Below are 16,552 nucleotides of genomic sequence, written 5' to 3' on the forward strand. Positions count from 1 at the left end.
GAAAAACGGGGCCGTGACATCTCTCAGGCTTCTCTCTGATACTATACAACTCAGGGTCGCCAACTGAATCATTCTCAAGTTGGCCAACTCTCTCTAATCTGAAGATGTAACCTCGAAATTTTGACATTTTCTGAATGATAACGATACGAATGTGTATCGCACGTACATACATTCCTCAACATTATATAACAATAATTAATAATAGGTGCATTTTGGACGGACAAGCTTGATGACGTAAATATTGGGGGGAAAATATTCAATTTATCTTTACAAGTGGCATGTGTGGTTATTGACAATGGAGCCTGAAATAGCAATCGCCGACAATTTATTTAAGCTGCAATGTTTAATTAAAGCCACAGGGATACAGCACAGTGTGCAGTGCAAACTCCAAGGGAAATTATTTCTTGCACTGGCAACCGACAGTGCTCAAGTTATTCTCTATTTTAAGAGAGAATCCTCTTGCCTACCAGTCGTGAAAAAAATACCTTGGTTCCAAGGGCCGCATAAACAAATCGCTGCCTTTTGTTTCGATTCAAGCGGCACTTGGTTATTATGTGTAACTTTCGATGGTTCGTTGTACATGTTACCCGCATTAATCCTAGTTGGTGAAAGTTGCGTCGTTGATAAGAGATGGAAAACTGACGATGCGACCCATGTTCCTTTTGTAAATTCTCAGCTCTCTCATTTCAGGTAATTTCATTTAATGAGTGATGTAATAAGAAATGTTCTCTAGCCACACGTATGTCTCTTTCTCAGACCACGGGCTGTCGCATGGTGGAGAGATATGAAAATGTCTATGGACATAGGCATTGTAGGGACGGAATGTGGAGCAACTATATTTATCAATCTTTTAAATGGACAACAGCTAGGCATAACATACGTTAATGAAAGTATAAGTGGTCTACACATTTGTCAAAATGAGTACAACGAGATTGCGTCTCTTTTGATAACGAGTAAATTTCAGCGACAATGGCGTTTGCCTTTGGAACACGTATCCCTTCTGCCCAATGTTGAAAACAAAGAATTTTCTAACCAACCAGCTATTCGTGATAATGTGGGAGAGCCCGTTCCTAACAAGTCTAAATTACAAGAACTTAAGCAGCTCTCTGTCGAAAAGCTGGCTATTCTCAAGCAAAAGTTGATCGATACCAAACATCAGACGTTGGGGGAAAGTTTGCAATGCCATGGTATTGTAATTTATGCTTGAGAAATACTTGTCACGTGCTACCATCGCTAACATATTAATGCTACAGACGCTGCGAGTATCGGAGAAAACGGCAAAGTATCGGAATCCAAAGTTGGCTTTGTCGCTCCAGAACCAATATCAAAAGATACCTTCCTATCTTGCCAATACGACAGAGAGGACCGACAGTTGTATACGTGTTATCATCCTGTCACTAATTACATCACAGTAAGATACCCTTTTCTAGTATCGAGCATATACGCTTATAGTAATCTTCTAATATGACGATCTCTTCTTCAGGTACACGGTCCAGATCTAACTGTGGTACCCTTGTCAATGCACAAAGTATTCGAGTCGTGCGAAACTGTTTTATTAGCTCACAGATTCTTTTTTCTTACCGACATTAATCAACATGCAATATATATCATGTCCGACCAGTTGTCCGAGACTCGTGTAAACAGAGACTATCAATTTAACCCCGAATCTATTATCGGGACATTTTCCTTTAAGAACAGTAAGGAAGTGATACGCGCGGTGTACAAAGTAACAAAATTCGATAATATAGTACCGAGAAAAGTCTCTGAGGAGATGGAGAGTAAATGCACCCCACCAAAGAACGTCGAACCACTTTCTTTGGATACATGTATAATTGTTACAAATTGCTGTGTATACGAAATTGTTTTAAGGTCAGTTTGTTCAGTTTGTCGTAATATTTTTAAGAGTTTACATACCGTTGAACGAAATTGTTGTCTCCTTGTCACTTGTTACAATGTCATGCTGCATGAAAAACTTTATTGTTACTCGACAAAGATTTCCTTTCCTGTAATAGGCTTTTTTCCATTTAAAAAAGAAATAGAGTCGAGAACACTGTTGTACACTACTACATTGTTATTTCATACAGTTACTAAATTATCGTATTTTATCCTTAGAAAATCTCTTCTATCAATTTTCATGGACTTGGTATTGAAGAAAAATGAGCTGCAAAAAGCGGGAAAATTAGCAATGGTTTTTGGATTAAATGGGCAACACCTGTTGGAATATGTAGGCGATATATTCCTATCGAATAGAGAATTTTCACGCGCAGTAGCTTCATATAAAATGTCCAAGGTAGATATTCAATGTATGGATTTCTCTATCTCGTGTTTTTTGGTGTGTATAAATTAATAAATAGCTAAGCTCTTTATTAATTGAGCTCTAGCTATTTTTAAAAACGGAATCTGTTTTTAGAGTTATAATGTAAAATAGTAAAAAGAATTTTTCATCTACTCTATCAAACGCGAATAGTATACGATGGTATACAAACGAAACTAATTTGTTCTTGCAAGGAGCATGGGAAATATATTTCTTACAGCATTTTTATTATACATATAATACAAGTGTTAATAGCAACTGTTTGAAAATATTATAAACATATTCCAAACAGAATGTACTACTAGTGTCGTCAGAGAGTTGTTATTATAGTCTTAAATAAATTTCTATTTCAGTGTAAATTATTGAAGAGCGTGTTAAAATTTGCATCAGTCGGCCATACTTCAGAATTGTTGAGTTGTCTAACTCATTGCTTACTGACACCTGTCATCACTGAAATGTCTATTGCAACAAGAATACATTTGTCCAATCTGTGTGTACTTTCCTTCATTGAAATGACACTGAGAGTTTGGTCTGAACAATCTAAAGCAATCTATAAGGAGTTCTTGTAAGTCAAATTACATTTACAAGATATACTACGTTTCACATATAATGAGACATATTTTTATCTACAAGTTCCCATTTCTAGATACTTCTTGTCCACAAATACATTTTACGACCAACTATTAGCTATTAATATAGCTGGTCAAACTTACCTCTGGGAGGTGTTACATCACTTGGCTACACAAAGAAGTTTGTACAGTCAAATGTTGGATATTCTCGTAAAGGCAATAGAAATATTTGGTACAAACGACACTCATCCAAAATCATGTAACGTATACACATACACATATGCGTATGAGAGAGAAAACGCATGTACAACATTGTGGGATTTAATGTTGTACGTCTTTATTATAGATGGTCTACTCATATGTTTAAGTGAATCTGACTTGATGCAATCGATGTTATTGAATTACGATTTAGCTAGGTCTCACATGTTATTTGTGCGCAATAATCTGCGAGAGTCTCAAATCTTCGTGCTTCAGGTAAGATGACATTTAAATATTTACTTGGTAAGTTACAGAAATGTCTGCATGATAAATTAAATTGTTAATGAATCAACTAAAAATGAGAGAGAGGGAATTGCTTCTCTACGCGTTTGTACTGGACGCAAGTAAAATAGCACGTTTACATTTTGTGAAATCGAAAGATAGAGATTTCGATGATGCTCAACAGCTTGAAATATTCCACAGAGACTAGTAACATTGTACGATCCAACGAATCCAGTATTGCGAACTAAATTAGTACAATGTAGAGCACGTCATAAAATAGTATCGTGCAATCTACCATCTAATCAGTGTGATTCTACAGACTCTACGGATAATATTGTGAGTATAGATTTTTGGTGTACGGGATACTTGCAAAATTCGCTTTACCAAATTTTATCAAAATATTAGCATGTCTGGATTTTAAGAAAATGGAACGAGTTTTGAACCGTCATCCCAACATTTGATACAGGTTCTTCTAAACGATCAGTTTTAATTTGAGCTTTCTCAAACCATCATTCTTTTTTGAAGCTCGTAATTGGGGGAATTTTTACATTTTTTATTGTCTATTGTCTATACTGCATTTTCTATACTGCAGTTGGTCTCAACTCCCCTTATACCTTGTAATTTTTGGTAAAAAGGACATCTTTTAAGAATGCTTTCAAAACATTGTTCAATTAACAATTTGTAGGATCAGCCTGATATCCTCGTGGAAGAGATAATAGAAACGTTTATACTAGTTTTGTTGACTCTTATTCAGAAGAAACGATTGTTAAACCCGAATTTTAAATATACTTTTTGGTATGATGTACAATTACCGGAGCAAAACGTGGTAATCCTCATGTTATTATATATATACAATAATATTCTGCGTAAAGGAAAAACGAGATTGTTGCTTCAGCTCCAGAAAGCTTTCACATTAGCTCACAATCTAGTGACAAAACTCTCGGATGAAAGTAACGAAATAAAATTGCGCTACGATACAATTTGGACATTTCAACGAATATATTGTAAGAAAATAGTGAAGAAAGTACGGTACGATTGCATAATTCTCTCGATTGTGGAGAGCATGTCCCGATGATCTCGCTTTTCACTTGCCGAAAATGCTGTACATTTCTGCGGTATACTGATCAAACTGAATTATGGCATGTGTTCAGGAATATTCGGAAATAATTTTGCACGTTGACTTTAAAAGGAGATCGTTAAGTACTGGATTTTCTCACGTTGCGCTCGTTAGAAACGGTGATATCTACACTTGGGGAAGTTCGGTGCAAGGTTGTCTAGGTATGTTTATCATAAATATTGTAACTAGTTCGGCCAGAATTGAAGCCGAATGCAAGTGAAATTTGTCTACTTGACAAGTAGAATTTCTTAAGCATTGAATCTTATAGCCTCGCTATAATGAAAATTTACATGTAATTTTTCAACACTCTAGTGATCACTGGTTAATCGGTAGGATTTGTTAAGAATAGTCGATAAATTGTCTATAGGTACTGGCTCTAGCGTTTTGCGATATGGGGCACCCCACGCCATCTGCTTCTTCAAAAGTATGAAGATTGAAGTTTTCAGTGTATCGTGTGGACATTGCCACACCCTGGCGGTTACCAACAACGGTATCTACGCTTGGGGAGCCAGTCAATTTGGCCAGTTGGGCCTCGGCAAGGTGCTACAATGTTCGAGTCCAGAATTAGTTACTTCGCTGGCGCAAGAGATTATCGTTGACGCGGTAGCTGGACAGTATCATTCTGTAGCGTTAACCGCGGACGGTAGGATATTCACATGGGGCTGGGGTGTTCACGGCCAACTCGGCCACGGTAACACCGACGAAAAAGGAATCCCGTCCTTGGTCAAAGCCCTGCTTGGCGTAGTCGTGTGTTGCGTCAGCGCTGGATACGCGCACACCTTGGCACTATCGGCAGATGGTGTTGTATACGCCTTCGGATGTAACGTTCTCGGTCAATTGGGAACAGGTGATAATGCCAAAAGTTCTATCCCGATAAGAGTCGCGTTACCTGACGGGATAGCGCTTATAAGTACTGGATACTTTCATAATGTAAGCTCTAATAACGCGTGCCAATTAGCATGAATAGCAACAGCAATTTCACATTTCCTGTTGCAGCTAGCTGTCACTAACGCCAACAAATTGTACACATGGGGCGCGAGTCCTCAGGTTCTCAGATTGCAGGCACAAGCGCAGAAGAAGACTCGTATATTAGAGCAACGAGACGCCAATGAGAAAAGGAGTAAGATACCGAGCGGTGCTACGAATCTAAACGAGGAATTTCTGGTGGATGGTGTACAAACCGAAACGATTACTTGCGATGCAGAGAGATCTGAGACTGAAGACAAAGCAGATCTCAACATTGGTTCGATCCAGGAGAATCAAGCACATTTGAAGCCATGTATTGTCGATACGAGTTTGGTAAAGGGGCAAATTAATCAGGTACATAATACAACGAGAGTTTATCTAGACGGGCGGATAGGACTGTAACCTGTTGTGTCATTTGTGCAGATATCAGCTGGCTGTCATCATAATGCGTTGATAACCAAGGATGGCTCTTTATATACTTGGGGCCGCAATCTAGATGGTCAGATAGGTAACGGCACGCGACGAGAAGTGCCAATTCCAACGCCGTTGTATTACAATTCAAGCTGTATTCTTGCACAAATACCTCCTAGACACAATGATTTTAAGAGAATGCAAAATCAGTGGGACTTGGATGCCAAATCGTACGACTCACTGGCGAATAACGGAAATCTGCCTGAGAACAATGGGAATGATTCATCGGCGCATCTAGCGAATGCTGATCCGAATAAAGAGAGAATCAATCCTGTAATTAATGCTGTTGGCATTGTTTGTGGATACGATTATACGGTCGCGATACAACCAGGTTACGAGAACAATCAATTTATTTAAAAGTAAATTAAATCAGAAACTATGAGGATGATAAATTGAGCGTGGGAGAGGGAAATTTTATGTTTGTGTCAAGTTGCTAAAAGTATTATGCAATAAATTTTTTAGGGGGCACGGTATTAGCCTGGGGTAACAACAGTAGGGCGCAATTGGGTCGTATCCCTGCGAAAGAGGCACGCGATGCCGATGACAAACTCGTATTGCTCAAGTCGTCGAAGCGAATAGTGCGGCTCCCTAATGCGTTACACATAGCTCTGGACGTTCCTAGTCAAGTACCTGGCATTTCCATCCCAGTGATATCTTATCGATCCAACGAGGCCTTTTCTCTCGCCGGATCCGTTCGTCCTCTGAGCGTTATCGAAAGATCGCCTGGAGAATTGACGCTTCATTATATTCTCGAAAATTTCTACGGTCTATACGACTCTACCAGTATTATGGAAAAGGTTGGTTCGACGCTTTATCTAACGATTTTGACTTTGGTCAGTCGACGATTTCGTTTCTTTTCTACAGAACGACGCTAACTTGGCGATGAAAATTAACAAAAAGAAAAAAATGTCTTTTCCGTTGCAGTGCATCGAATTGGAGAATTATCAAGCTTGCTCTAAAATAGCAGCATTAGAAAATGACGTTCTGGCTGCGTTCACTTATCAATTGAAGATGTTGCATAAATTGAGCCTTCAGCCATCGAGAAATTATTCAATTTTGGAGAGAGAGATTGCACACGATGGAACAGAATCCACAATTGAGGCTAGTTCACCAAACGTGACGAGGGATTCCCTGCCATCTCGAGATATCGAGAGAAACACTGAATTATTTAATAGACAAGCGGAGAAGAATCTCATGGAATCGTTGGAAAACAGCGTTGCTCGAAGCTGGACGAAAATTCCTACGAGTAGATCGTTGAACAATTTGCAAACACTCGCACAGGAATTGTACTCTTTCGATTGTCAAGGTGGTTTGGAGCAACTATGCGGGACTCGAAGATACGACGAGGGTCCCTCGCTGAATCCCTCGCTGAATCCCTCGCTCAGCGTTAACTCCGACACCGAATGCAACGCCAACAACGAGGACAAACAGGGCTGGATCCAACATCTTATTTCTAATGGCGTTGATTCGACGCCGCGACAAAGAAATGTCGCTCTACGTACTTGTGCGCAAAAAGCAATTGCCAATGACAGTCGGAATACATGCGACGGGACTGAAGAGAAGGCCACGCTCTCGGACAAAGTAACCTCGTGTTCTCAGAGGAATTTCATAATCAACGAAACCATAAGAGTATTAAAGTTTTACTTGAAAGGTATTAATAACGTGGCAAATATCGTAAAATGCGAAATATTGCAAAGTGTAATTGATTTTTGGATAGTACACAATTTACCGATACAAAGCTTGGAGAAGGTTTTTCTCGAACATATACACGTGGTTTATTACCCTCTTGGATTATTGCTTTTTTGGTAAGTCCACATTACACCTTGCTGTACTGAAACTGTAGATCAAGTATTGGCAAAAGAACTTGAGAATCATCAAAGTTGGCACGAGGCGAGATGAATTGATGCAAAACACATTCTCACTTTTTCCATCGTTGTCACTTTACAGTCAGGGTGCGATAGAAAGATATTTGAATACAAGCAGAACGTACGACGAGGGGAAAAGTTGGTGCGCAAACAGCTTATTCTCAGTCAGATTTTGCCTTCGAGTGCTATCGATGTTGACACAGCGTATAGACGAAGGTTGCTCCGAGCAGATATCTTTTATTTGTCAAAGTGATTGGAACGGGGAAGAGTAATAAAAAGTGTCTTGTATTCCAGATGATATTATGCCAGAATACGTAAAAATTTTCTCCTCCTTAATGGCGGACAATTACGGGGCACCCTTAAATTACGGGCATCCGGACACAAGCGGAAATAACAATACAAAACGAATGATGGAAGGTATCGTTAGTACGGTACTCTCCGAAATGGAAGATTCCAGATTATTTGCACACATCAAGGTAAGATTTCACTCTCTCACCTTGGGGAGACGTAATCGTTTGTAATTGTAATTGAATCTTTCTTGATTGTTAAAACAGAACTCGGATGCTATAAATCACTTGCTCACGATCGAAGTAGATAGTATGATATTTACTTGCGGACACCACTTTCCAGTCTCCCTGTACGAAACAGACGTTATCCCGACGATGGAAACTGAATTGTTAACATCTCCGTTAACTCTTCCATGCGTATCGCAGTACCTGGGAAATATGTTGTCCCGCGCCTCTAAACCAGAGATCCTGTGTCCTTTGTGTATAATTGGAGCATTAAGAGCAACGACGGTAAAAGATTGCGATTAAAGGTAACCTCGTCACGCTCATATATATCCAAATTATTGAATTAGACTTGCATATATTTCAAACTAATAATAGATACACCTATCGTGAAACATTGTGATTAACGAGTGATTAGAATCGTCATCCTAACGTTTTCTTCGTTTATTCCGCAAACCTGCGCGAGCTCCCTTTCTCGCCCCGGAAACTATGCTTTGGAACTTGCCCGCATTTTTCTTCTTCTTTCTGCAAGATGCAACATTGATTTACTCAAGTATGTAATATGTACAAAGTGTGCGTGTAAAATATACTTTGTGCGACCAAAGATGTAAAATCTGTTATTGACCTTTTGTTCAATATAGATCTCGTCAAGGGTACATATGCGTAGGGATCTGGTTTATCCTTCCTCTTAATATCTCCCCTGGCCTTTGTCGCACGATATTCTGAACCGGGTTCGCAATCTACCTCGATTGCTTTCAACGATCGATGAATACCTGATCCGCTAGCTGAAACGTCTTAAACGTTGGAAAGATCTTCAAGGAGATGCGAGACTCTTCTTTAAGCAAATTAAAGTCGAAAAAATTGTAAATTTACCTCGATATCTCGACGTTGACTGGCTCTTCGAGCTCATCGCGTCCAATGTACTTTCGCTGTATTTACGTTTTTTACCGGCGCTTTTTGAGGCCACTATCGATGCGTCATCTCGATCCTCTGCAAAGTGTGTATGTACGACATTTACCTCTCTCGCAACTATTATTCCATTATCTCGAGTATCTTACTGTAATCATCTTCCGAATCACTCTGAAGGAAGACAGTCTTTTCCTTCTTCCTCTTCTTCTGCTTCCTCTCTTCCGCATCGCTGTCCTTTTCGTTATCGTCCGTAATGATGAGGCGGCCATCGGGTGCAGTCGCGAAGCCACGATCCTTTACCTTCCTCTCGGGGAGTTTTCGATTCGACACGCCCACCGGTTGTGTAGCTAAAGTACAACGCAAGTGATTATTTAGTTGGGATAAGACCTTCTTGGTCGATCTCGAAGGAAAAAGAGAAAGGTGGGAAACCAACTTGTAATGTTTCTAGCAGCCGCGGGATCCGCGAGATCGACAATGCTGTCTCCGCTCTCCTGAATCCAAGCGTCCTTTACCGATGTTCTTTTCTTGCTTCTTCTTGCGTCTTCTAGCTCCGTAGCCTCAAACTCGTCGTCGCTGTCGGCCAATATCTCCTCTATGCTCTTGAGCCTTCTCCCGGCGTCAAACTCCTCGTGACTGTCCCGCTGCTCGAGCTTCCTCGCCCTCTCGAGCTCCCGCCTCTTCCTCTTGGCCTCCTCCACCTTGCTCATGTTCTTGAGTCTCTTGTGCAGGATGACGTCCGAGGCCGGCAGCATAGCCGATATCGGTGCGTAGCCGTACTTCCTCATCAGTTTGGTAAAGATGTCTCGTACCTTTTGTCGAAGATGACGCTTGCAGTCCTCGGTCATTCGCGAGAGAGCGCCGACTAATCGCGGCAACGTCGGCGCCAGCGCGGCGAACGGCGTGACGTTGATGTAGACCTTGACGTAGGACAAGGCGGACTCTGCCGTCCCTCTCGTAGGACTGGCGAGGATGGTGCAAACGTGGCCGAGGATCTCGTCGAGCGTCTCCGCGCCGAGCGAGCCGTAGTGACTATGGGTGACGGAGGCGAGGGCGAGGAGGCTGGCGCTAACGAATTCCCGGTCGCCGCCCAGACCCACCATCAGCATATCCAGGTAGACGGCGAGGTGCGAGGGATCGTTGATAAATTTGCGGGCGATCGCGTCGAGCAGGCGATAGGCCGCCGCGCGACACCTCTCGTTAATATCCTTTACGCAGAGCACAGCCTCCGGCACGACGGCCTCGAGGAACTTGGTGCCCTCGAGCCGCGGATGCCGTTCGACGAGGTGGGCGAGACACCGCAGCCGCGCCCCTCGGCTCGTCCTCGCGACGCTGGTCGCCGTGGAGACGAGGGTCCTTTGAATCTGCCGGCGGTGCTCGTGCAGGAACCGCTCGCAGACCTCCCTCTCGCTGCCGCAGACCTCCTCGAGGAAGCGATAAGCCTTCTTCTGCTCCTTCCACCTGCCGGTGTCGTCCTCGAGGGCCGGCACGCACGCGTCGTAGTGCTTGCTCAGCCTGTCGGCGTCCGCGTGGCCGAGCAGCGCTCGCAGCAGATCGTGGACGCTCTCTTTGAAAAACTCGTCCGCCTCGGGCTCGTCGAGCTTGCTCAGCGCCCGGTCGAACAGCTCGTTGGCCAAGTCGTTGCTCGCGATCGTCATGTAAGCCTTGATGGTGTCGAAGGCCGCGAGGCGCACCCCCTCCTCGTCCGTGCCGTCCGGTTTCGTCGTGTAGAGATTGAAGAGAATCGGCAGATAGTTTTTGGCGAAGCGCGCGAGCTCGGCGCGATCCGGCTCGGCCGACGCCCTGGCGGTGAGCCTCCTCAGTGCGGCCATCGCCGGCAGCCTCAAGTCCCTCCGCTCGCCGATAGCTACGCCGAGCAGCCTGGCGACGTGCTTAAACTCGCTGGCGACGTCGCTCGCGTCGTTGCAGAGGCTCGGCAAGACGGACCAGATTTGCGTGACCAAGCACTCGTACGCCTTCCCGTCCGCCGGCGACTCCTTCGCCCGTTGCTCGCATCGCAGGGCGAGCGGTAGCAGCGTGTCCTTGAAGAGGGCGATGCTGCCGCCGGTCACGCAATCCTTGAGCAGCGGGATCAGCCAGCTCCGTCCGAGATCGATCGAGGAGACGTGCCCGTCGTTGCCCGCGAGGGGCAGCAGGTCCAACACGGCACGAGGCCCCATCGCCCGGATCGCCGCTCCAACGGCGTACTCGACGTCCCGCGCGTAATCCTCGACGTCTCGCAAATCTCCGAGGGTCCTCACGACGTTGGCGAGCTGCTCGGCTGGCAGCTTGGAACCGGTCACTCGGAGCAGCACGGCCGTCAGGCGAAGAACGTGGCGCCAGGCGCCGAGATAGCGGTAGCTCAGCGTCTTGTGCACCGCCTCGACGACGTGCCTCAGGATCGCCCCGTACCTGCCGCGTCGCTCCTCGGTGTCGCAGAGAGGCGCCACGCACTCCTGCAGAATGGTCTCGACGGTGTGCGACGCGCCCGCGACGACCTCCGCCTTGCTGGACAGCAGCAGCTCGACGCACCTATCGAGCATCTCGGGTACAACGTGCTCGAGCGTAGTCGAGACGGGGACGGCGCCCGAGTGCGCCAGACGCGCCAGGTTACAGTGAGCCTCCCGCAAAACGGCCAGCCACGCCAAGGTCGGCTGCGTGTCGCTCGCCGACGGCTGATAATCGTACAGGGCTCTGACGATACTCGCGTTCTGCGGGAAAGGCAAGGACGCCTCGGACGGCCTCGCGGCAAACAGCCCGTGGAACGTCTGCAGGCAGCACGACGTCACGAGGACGTTGCTCAACGTCATGATGCTCAAGAGACGTTCGCAGATGGTCTTGACGTGCGACTTTGGTAGCTGCGCCACTACATTGGCGAGCAGCGTAAGGGTGTGCAGAATAGTGGTGGCTCCTAGCGACGAGCCCGGCTCGCAGGCGGCGTCGAGCTGCGCGACGCAGTGCGCCGCGACTCGGCCCGCGGCTGGATGATGTCTCGACGTCGCGATCCCCGCGTCCCCGAGGATGGTGCGTATCCCGTGCTGGGCGCACTTGCGCACCTTGGGCTTGGCGTGAGTGGTAAAGGACAATACAGCGTCGAGCACTCGCGCCGTCGAGGCATCCGCCCAGACGGCGGCCTCCTGCTCTCTCAACAGCACCGACAGGCAGCCCAGGCAGTGCCGCGGCACAAGATGGTTCTCCCCCGCGCTGGCGTAGCGCGACAGAATCTGCAGCAGGACCTGGCTCGTCGGGCCGAACTGCAAGTTGAGCACGCTCCTCGGCACCGTCCTCAGGCACATGCCCAGCAGCGACAGCACCGCCGCCACCGAGGTGTCCTCCTCCGTCGCCTCGAGAGTGCTCATCAACGCGGCAAAGTACTCGGTCGAGCTCTCCTTACCGCCGTTCTGCTTGATCACCTCCGTAACGGCTGCCAGCACCGCCAGCATCTCCTTGTGCACGATCGAGCTCGACTGAAAGCGAGCGAGGAACCTGCCGAAGGAGAGGTTCGAGCACGCGCTGTAATCGCTGGCGAACGTGTCGCGCGTGCTCGCTGTCCCGTCCACGGTGCTCTCCGTCTCCAGCTCGCGCTCATCCGTGCCCAGATCTATGTCGAGCTTGGCGAGACGCGACCCGACACCTTGGATAGCGTCGTGCTTCCGTACGTCCTCCCTCGTGATACCCGGCGTGCCGGCACTGCCAGCCTCCTTGAAAAACATACCGATCGCTTGCTCGCGGTACTTGGTCGTCTCCGGATTCGAGCTGGAACTCTGCCCTCTTGCCCATCGCTTCGCCTTCTTTCTACTTGACAAACGAGGCGCCAGCTTGCCCATCTTTCCCTCTCAGCTTGAAATCTTGTGAAATCTTGCAACACTCCCGAGAGAGAGAGCTATTTCGTGTCGCACGTGTTCCGAGTTCCAAGTCCAGCCATGATTAAACTAGATGCGCAGGTCGCCAGTGTCGCCAATCGACGTCCAGTGGCTCCGTGCACCGTCGACTCTCGGAACCACTCGGAACTCTCGCAAGTCTCCGATCGATATTGCAGAACATTGCAGAATATTGAAAATGGCCTCGGCCGTAATTCGACTGTTGCGTGGATCTTTGAGAAATATTCCATCTGTTGTCAGCAATGGTATGAAATATTATTTTGCCCGATCGACATTACATTTGTTTTACTAACGGGAAATTTCAACGCTTTTTCAGACGCACGTAATTTATCTACCGTTCATCACTTGCAACTGTTAAGGACGCGTGTCCCTTTGATACGCGACACAAGGAACTCGACATTTTTCGTCAGCAGTGAGTAATCTTCATCTGTACAAGTACAACTGGTATGTATAACGTTCCTCTTTCTCAGAATCTGCAGACGAATTGTGGAAAGGCGTGACAACCGTGAGTAATGCAGGCAGGAAAAGAGGCAGAGCGAAAGGCTTGGCGAAAAAGAGAGATTTAAACAAGGGCCAGATTATTGGTGTGGGAAAGATACCGATACAATTTCCTGGTCTCAACACACCGGTGTTCAGAGGAAGGGAACTGGTTCAACAGCAAAAGCTGCCTGTGGATCCTGAGAGGGAGGAAAAGCTGGTCAAGCTACGACAGAGTTATCAAACTGGGCGGAAGCGGATCAAGTCGTCACCACTAGAACGCGGTTGGACGAGCGCCCATTTGGGTGGTAAAAAGATTGGACCACCCGATCCTATCGGAGAAGGTTAGTTATTCGCTTCGATCCTAATTAAGAGATTGTGCAAATACACATGCTACTCGGCCTTTCAGATACCTTTGACGGCTTTGAAACCTGGGCACTGGAGAGCAAAGTGGTAAATTGTATGACCGGTAATTTAGGACGCAAGAGTACAATGAGCTTATTCGTCATAACGGGAAATGGAAATGGTCTGGCTGGATTTGGCCTAGGGAAAGCACCCACGCAGAAAGCAGCCATCAAGTCGGCTAAAAATAAGGCGGGTCAGAAATTAATGTATATCCCCAGATACAAGGAACATACTGGTAAAGGATTTTAGCGCCTCGTATATCCGCCGTATCTGTATCCATGTCGCTCCATATCGCCTTGTTTCAGTGCTACATGACTTTTTCGCACAGTTTGGTACTACCAAGTTGTTTGTCAAGAAGATGCACGAGGGATACGGGCTTGTCTGTCACCGTGCGATAAAAGCGTGTTGCCAAGCGATTGGCATCAAGGACATGCATGCCAAGGTGGAAGGTTCCACCAATTTGCAGCATATAATCAAGGCCTTCTTTATTGGTTTGTTGCAACAGGTATGCAATATCTTTAATCTTGGAGGATTGACTGGTATTTGATGGAATATCTTTGCAGAAATCCTATCAACAACTAGCGGACGAGAAACAACTGCACCTGGTTGAGTTTAGGTCGGAAAACGGAAATTATCCGAAAGTGATCGCTTCACCGTCGCAAGTGAGAACGTCGGACCAAGTATCGTCCCACGAGATCCTCGATTTTACTCAATACGTTTTGGGTGGCAAAGTAATATTGCAAAAAAAAAAGTATCCACCATTCTTTACTAGACTCCCACTTTGGAAGAGAAAGCTGTTGAAGCTGGAACGATTGAGGCACTATGACGAAACGAGGATCAAACTAATGGCAGAGTACGGAGCGTTGCATAGTTTTCTAACTGACAAGTATCCAGAGGCGAAGCTGCTTCCCAAGCCAAAGCGAAGCGAAAGCAATCAAGCGGAAGAATAGACGTACACAATATATGTAATGAATAGAGAGTTAATAAATTGCACTTGTCACGCGCGCTCCTAAATAACATGTCCGACTGAAACGGGTTCTTCCTATTGGATTAGCCGAATGCGTTCCGAAATTCATCGAGTTTCACATCTAGTGATACTCTATGATGATAATGGCTGGTAATGGCGCGCGTACCAATTTGTAAGTAACACACTGGTATTACGTGAGTGTGAAATGGATCTGGATACTGCTTACATCGGTAATTTATTCATTATCCAAGACGATTCTATACATGTGACGAAACTTGTCCATCCAAGAAGGCGCGATAGAGTAGCAAATGATTATTTTCATCAAGGTACAATTATCGAAATTGAATGAAATAAACTTGTTGCTAGAACCATTGATTGACGATTGGCTGGAACACGTTGTGCAACTGATGAAAGAACAAGAGCAGGAGCAGATTGGAAACGCGAGCGATTTTGCCATGCCATTTGTAGGTAGGCAACGTGATGGAGTTTGAACGACAATTGTTAAAAATTGTATTGTGTCGTCAGCGATTCCAGCGTCTACTGTGAAAACTGCCTTCAAGGTAGCAGAGTACTTTAAGCTAGAGCCAAACGTCAAGTATATGGCCATTCAACTGTACGAGAGATTCATGTGTAAGCACTTTTGGGAGATTTACAAGACTGAGATCGCAAACGATTTCTCCGAAGCGTCATGGCTCAAAGTCTGCGAGAGGAGCTCTAATGAAGCGAAATTAAATTTAATGTCGTGCTTTCAATTGGCCTGCAAAATGGACTCTCATTGCGGCGCCTTGGGAATATCGCAAGTACAATAATCTGCTTTATGAGCATTTCAACATTTGCCCTCCGAATAAATTTTCATTCTGCCGCTTCTCTTGCTAGATAATCAATTTTTTGCATCTGATTGACAAAGAGTCCGAATATACGCCGAGTATGATTTTCTCTTGGGAAATTAAAGTGTTCAAAACGGTAGGCTTTAAAATGCCCCTTTACACCCCGCTCAACTGCATCGAGATTCTTCTGGTGGCAACGGGTCTCGGAGAGACGCCAAATACAGCTGACGTCTCGATAGATTTGTTGGACTTGGCTTACCTAAAGGTTTGACACCTTTCTATCTAATCTCTTGACTCCGATGCAGCTTACGATATATATCGCTCTGATTTCTTCGCCGTACTCATTTCCAGCACGACATGTTGTACTCGCAATTTCATTTATATCAAGCGTACCAAGGTGTTGCCGCGGAACATGTAACCAGAAAGCTAATGTCGTTGAAATCAAATGTACTTTTCCTGAGCGCGGCAATAGTGTATTGCGCAACCTTCTTTTTGTGTCTGGATACAAATGTCTTGGAAGAGCAAGTTGTCGTGGCAAAATTGGCTCAATTGTCAAATACAACAGACACCGATATCTTTCGTATGGCCGACGTGTTGCTCTCGATAGCGACGCAAGAGTGACGCTTCTCTTCTCTTTTCCCCCTGCAGAGAGAGCTCGTTGAGGAGGGATTGTACCACGCTCTAATATCTTATTCTATTGTACAGAGATAATTAAATACCTTGTGTAATATGTCACACGCATATTTCAATATACAAGTGCAATGAAATTCAAGACTGCTTATTCCATTCGAATTGGAG

General features: G+C 45.5%; 4 protein-coding genes across 6 annotated transcripts; 3 read left to right on the top strand and 1 right to left on the bottom strand.

Annotated features, from left to right (window-relative positions):
• The first annotated feature begins 74 nt into the window (after positions 1-74).
• LOC105560272 lies at positions 75-8,709 on the top strand. Of its 2 annotated transcripts, none has more exons than XM_012009226.1 (19): positions 75-690; positions 757-1,187; positions 1,254-1,411; positions 1,484-1,869; positions 2,113-2,290; positions 2,668-2,879; positions 2,961-3,142; positions 3,230-3,357; positions 3,565-3,699; positions 4,049-4,189; positions 4,515-4,641; positions 4,848-5,410; positions 5,477-5,800; positions 5,870-6,248; positions 6,380-6,714; positions 6,842-7,722; positions 7,865-7,998; positions 8,077-8,258; positions 8,337-8,709. In XM_012009226.1, the coding sequence occupies exons 1-19, from the start codon at positions 296-298 to the stop codon at positions 8,595-8,597; spliced, it is 5,532 nt and encodes a 1,843-aa protein (XP_011864616.1). In that variant the 5' UTR covers positions 75-295; the 3' UTR covers positions 8,598-8,709. The 2 variants fall into 2 exon arrangements, with proteins under 2 accessions (XP_011864616.1, XP_011864617.1); XM_012009227.1 differs by having other exon boundaries at positions 4,049-4,186.
• Positions 8,633-13,146, bottom strand: LOC105560271 (RRP12-like protein). 2 transcript variants are annotated; one of them, XM_012009225.1, is made up of 5 exons: positions 9,634-13,146; positions 9,350-9,547; positions 9,165-9,281; positions 8,917-9,076; positions 8,633-8,816 (listed from the first exon to the last, which is right to left on the bottom strand). In XM_012009225.1, exons 1-5 carry the CDS (start codon positions 13,022-13,024, stop codon positions 8,720-8,722), a joined length of 3,963 nt encoding a protein of 1,320 aa, XP_011864615.1. In that variant the 5' UTR covers positions 13,025-13,146; the 3' UTR covers positions 8,633-8,719. The 2 variants fall into 2 exon arrangements, with proteins under 2 accessions (XP_011864615.1, XP_011864614.1); XM_012009224.1 differs by having other exon boundaries at positions 8,917-9,085.
• Positions 13,147-13,212: 66 nt separating this feature from the next.
• LOC105560277 (28S ribosomal protein S5, mitochondrial) lies at positions 13,213-14,974 on the top strand. Its single transcript, XM_012009237.1, has 6 exons — positions 13,213-13,323; positions 13,395-13,490; positions 13,549-13,899; positions 13,965-14,195; positions 14,266-14,465; positions 14,524-14,974. The coding sequence occupies exons 1-6, from the start codon at positions 13,257-13,259 to the stop codon at positions 14,908-14,910; spliced, it is 1,332 nt and encodes a 443-aa protein (XP_011864627.1). The 5' UTR covers positions 13,213-13,256; the 3' UTR covers positions 14,911-14,974.
• Positions 14,975-15,073: 99 nt separating this feature from the next.
• Positions 15,074-16,521, top strand: LOC105560276 (cyclin N-terminal domain-containing protein 1-like). Its single transcript, XM_012009236.1, has 5 exons — positions 15,074-15,157; positions 15,294-15,395; positions 15,453-15,727; positions 15,804-16,019; positions 16,106-16,521. Exons 1-5 carry the CDS (start codon positions 15,133-15,135, stop codon positions 16,373-16,375), a joined length of 888 nt encoding a protein of 295 aa, XP_011864626.1. The 5' UTR covers positions 15,074-15,132; the 3' UTR covers positions 16,376-16,521.
• The last annotated feature ends 31 nt before the right edge of the window (positions 16,522-16,552 follow it).

Source organism: Vollenhovia emeryi, unplaced genomic scaffold (assembly GCF_000949405.1).
Source record: "Vollenhovia emeryi isolate VEMERY1.0 unplaced genomic scaffold, V.emery_V1.0 DF939234.1, whole genome shotgun sequence".
In the NCBI taxonomy this organism is placed as follows: domain Eukaryota; kingdom Metazoa; phylum Arthropoda; class Insecta; order Hymenoptera; family Formicidae; genus Vollenhovia; species Vollenhovia emeryi.

What these genes read in the sequence shown, in the direction of transcription:
- LOC105560272 (XM_012009226.1), top strand. Translation starts at nt 296, where the DNA reads ATGGAGCCTGAAATAGCAATCGCCGACAATTTATTTAAGCTGCAATGT. An exon ending in CTTCATATAAAATGTCCAAG is followed by an intron (nt 2,291 to 2,667) that starts GTAGATATTCAA and finishes TTTCTATTTCAG; the next exon opens with TGTAAATTATTGAAGAGCGT. An exon ending in CTACCAGTATTATGGAAAAG is followed by an intron (nt 6,715 to 6,841) that starts GTTGGTTCGACG and finishes TTTCCGTTGCAG; the next exon opens with TGCATCGAATTGGAGAATTA.
- LOC105560271 (XM_012009224.1), bottom strand. Translation starts at nt 13,024, where the DNA reads ATGGGCAAGCTGGCGCCTCGTTTGTCAAGTAGAAAGAAGGCGAAGCGA. An exon ending in GGCTGCTAGAAACATTACAA is followed by an intron (nt 9,548 to 9,633) that starts GTTGGTTTCCCA and finishes GTTGTACTTTAG; the next exon opens with CTACACAACCGGTGGGCGTG. An exon ending in TGATTCGGAAGATGATTACA is followed by an intron (nt 9,282 to 9,349) that starts GTAAGATACTCG and finishes CACACTTTGCAG; the next exon opens with AGGATCGAGATGACGCATCG.
- LOC105560277 (XM_012009237.1), top strand. Translation starts at nt 13,257, where the DNA reads ATGGCCTCGGCCGTAATTCGACTGTTGCGTGGATCTTTGAGAAATATT. An exon ending in TCCATCTGTTGTCAGCAATG is followed by an intron (nt 13,324 to 13,394) that starts GTATGAAATATT and finishes ACGCTTTTTCAG; the next exon opens with ACGCACGTAATTTATCTACC. An exon ending in ACCCGATCCTATCGGAGAAG is followed by an intron (nt 13,900 to 13,964) that starts GTTAGTTATTCG and finishes TCGGCCTTTCAG; the next exon opens with ATACCTTTGACGGCTTTGAA.
- LOC105560276 (XM_012009236.1), top strand. Translation starts at nt 15,133, where the DNA reads ATGGATCTGGATACTGCTTACATCG. An exon ending in TCTGGATACTGCTTACATCG is followed by an intron (nt 15,158 to 15,293) that starts GTAATTTATTCA and finishes ACTTGTTGCTAG; the next exon opens with AACCATTGATTGACGATTGG. An exon ending in TTTTGCCATGCCATTTGTAG is followed by an intron (nt 15,396 to 15,452) that starts GTAGGCAACGTG and finishes TTGTGTCGTCAG; the next exon opens with CGATTCCAGCGTCTACTGTG.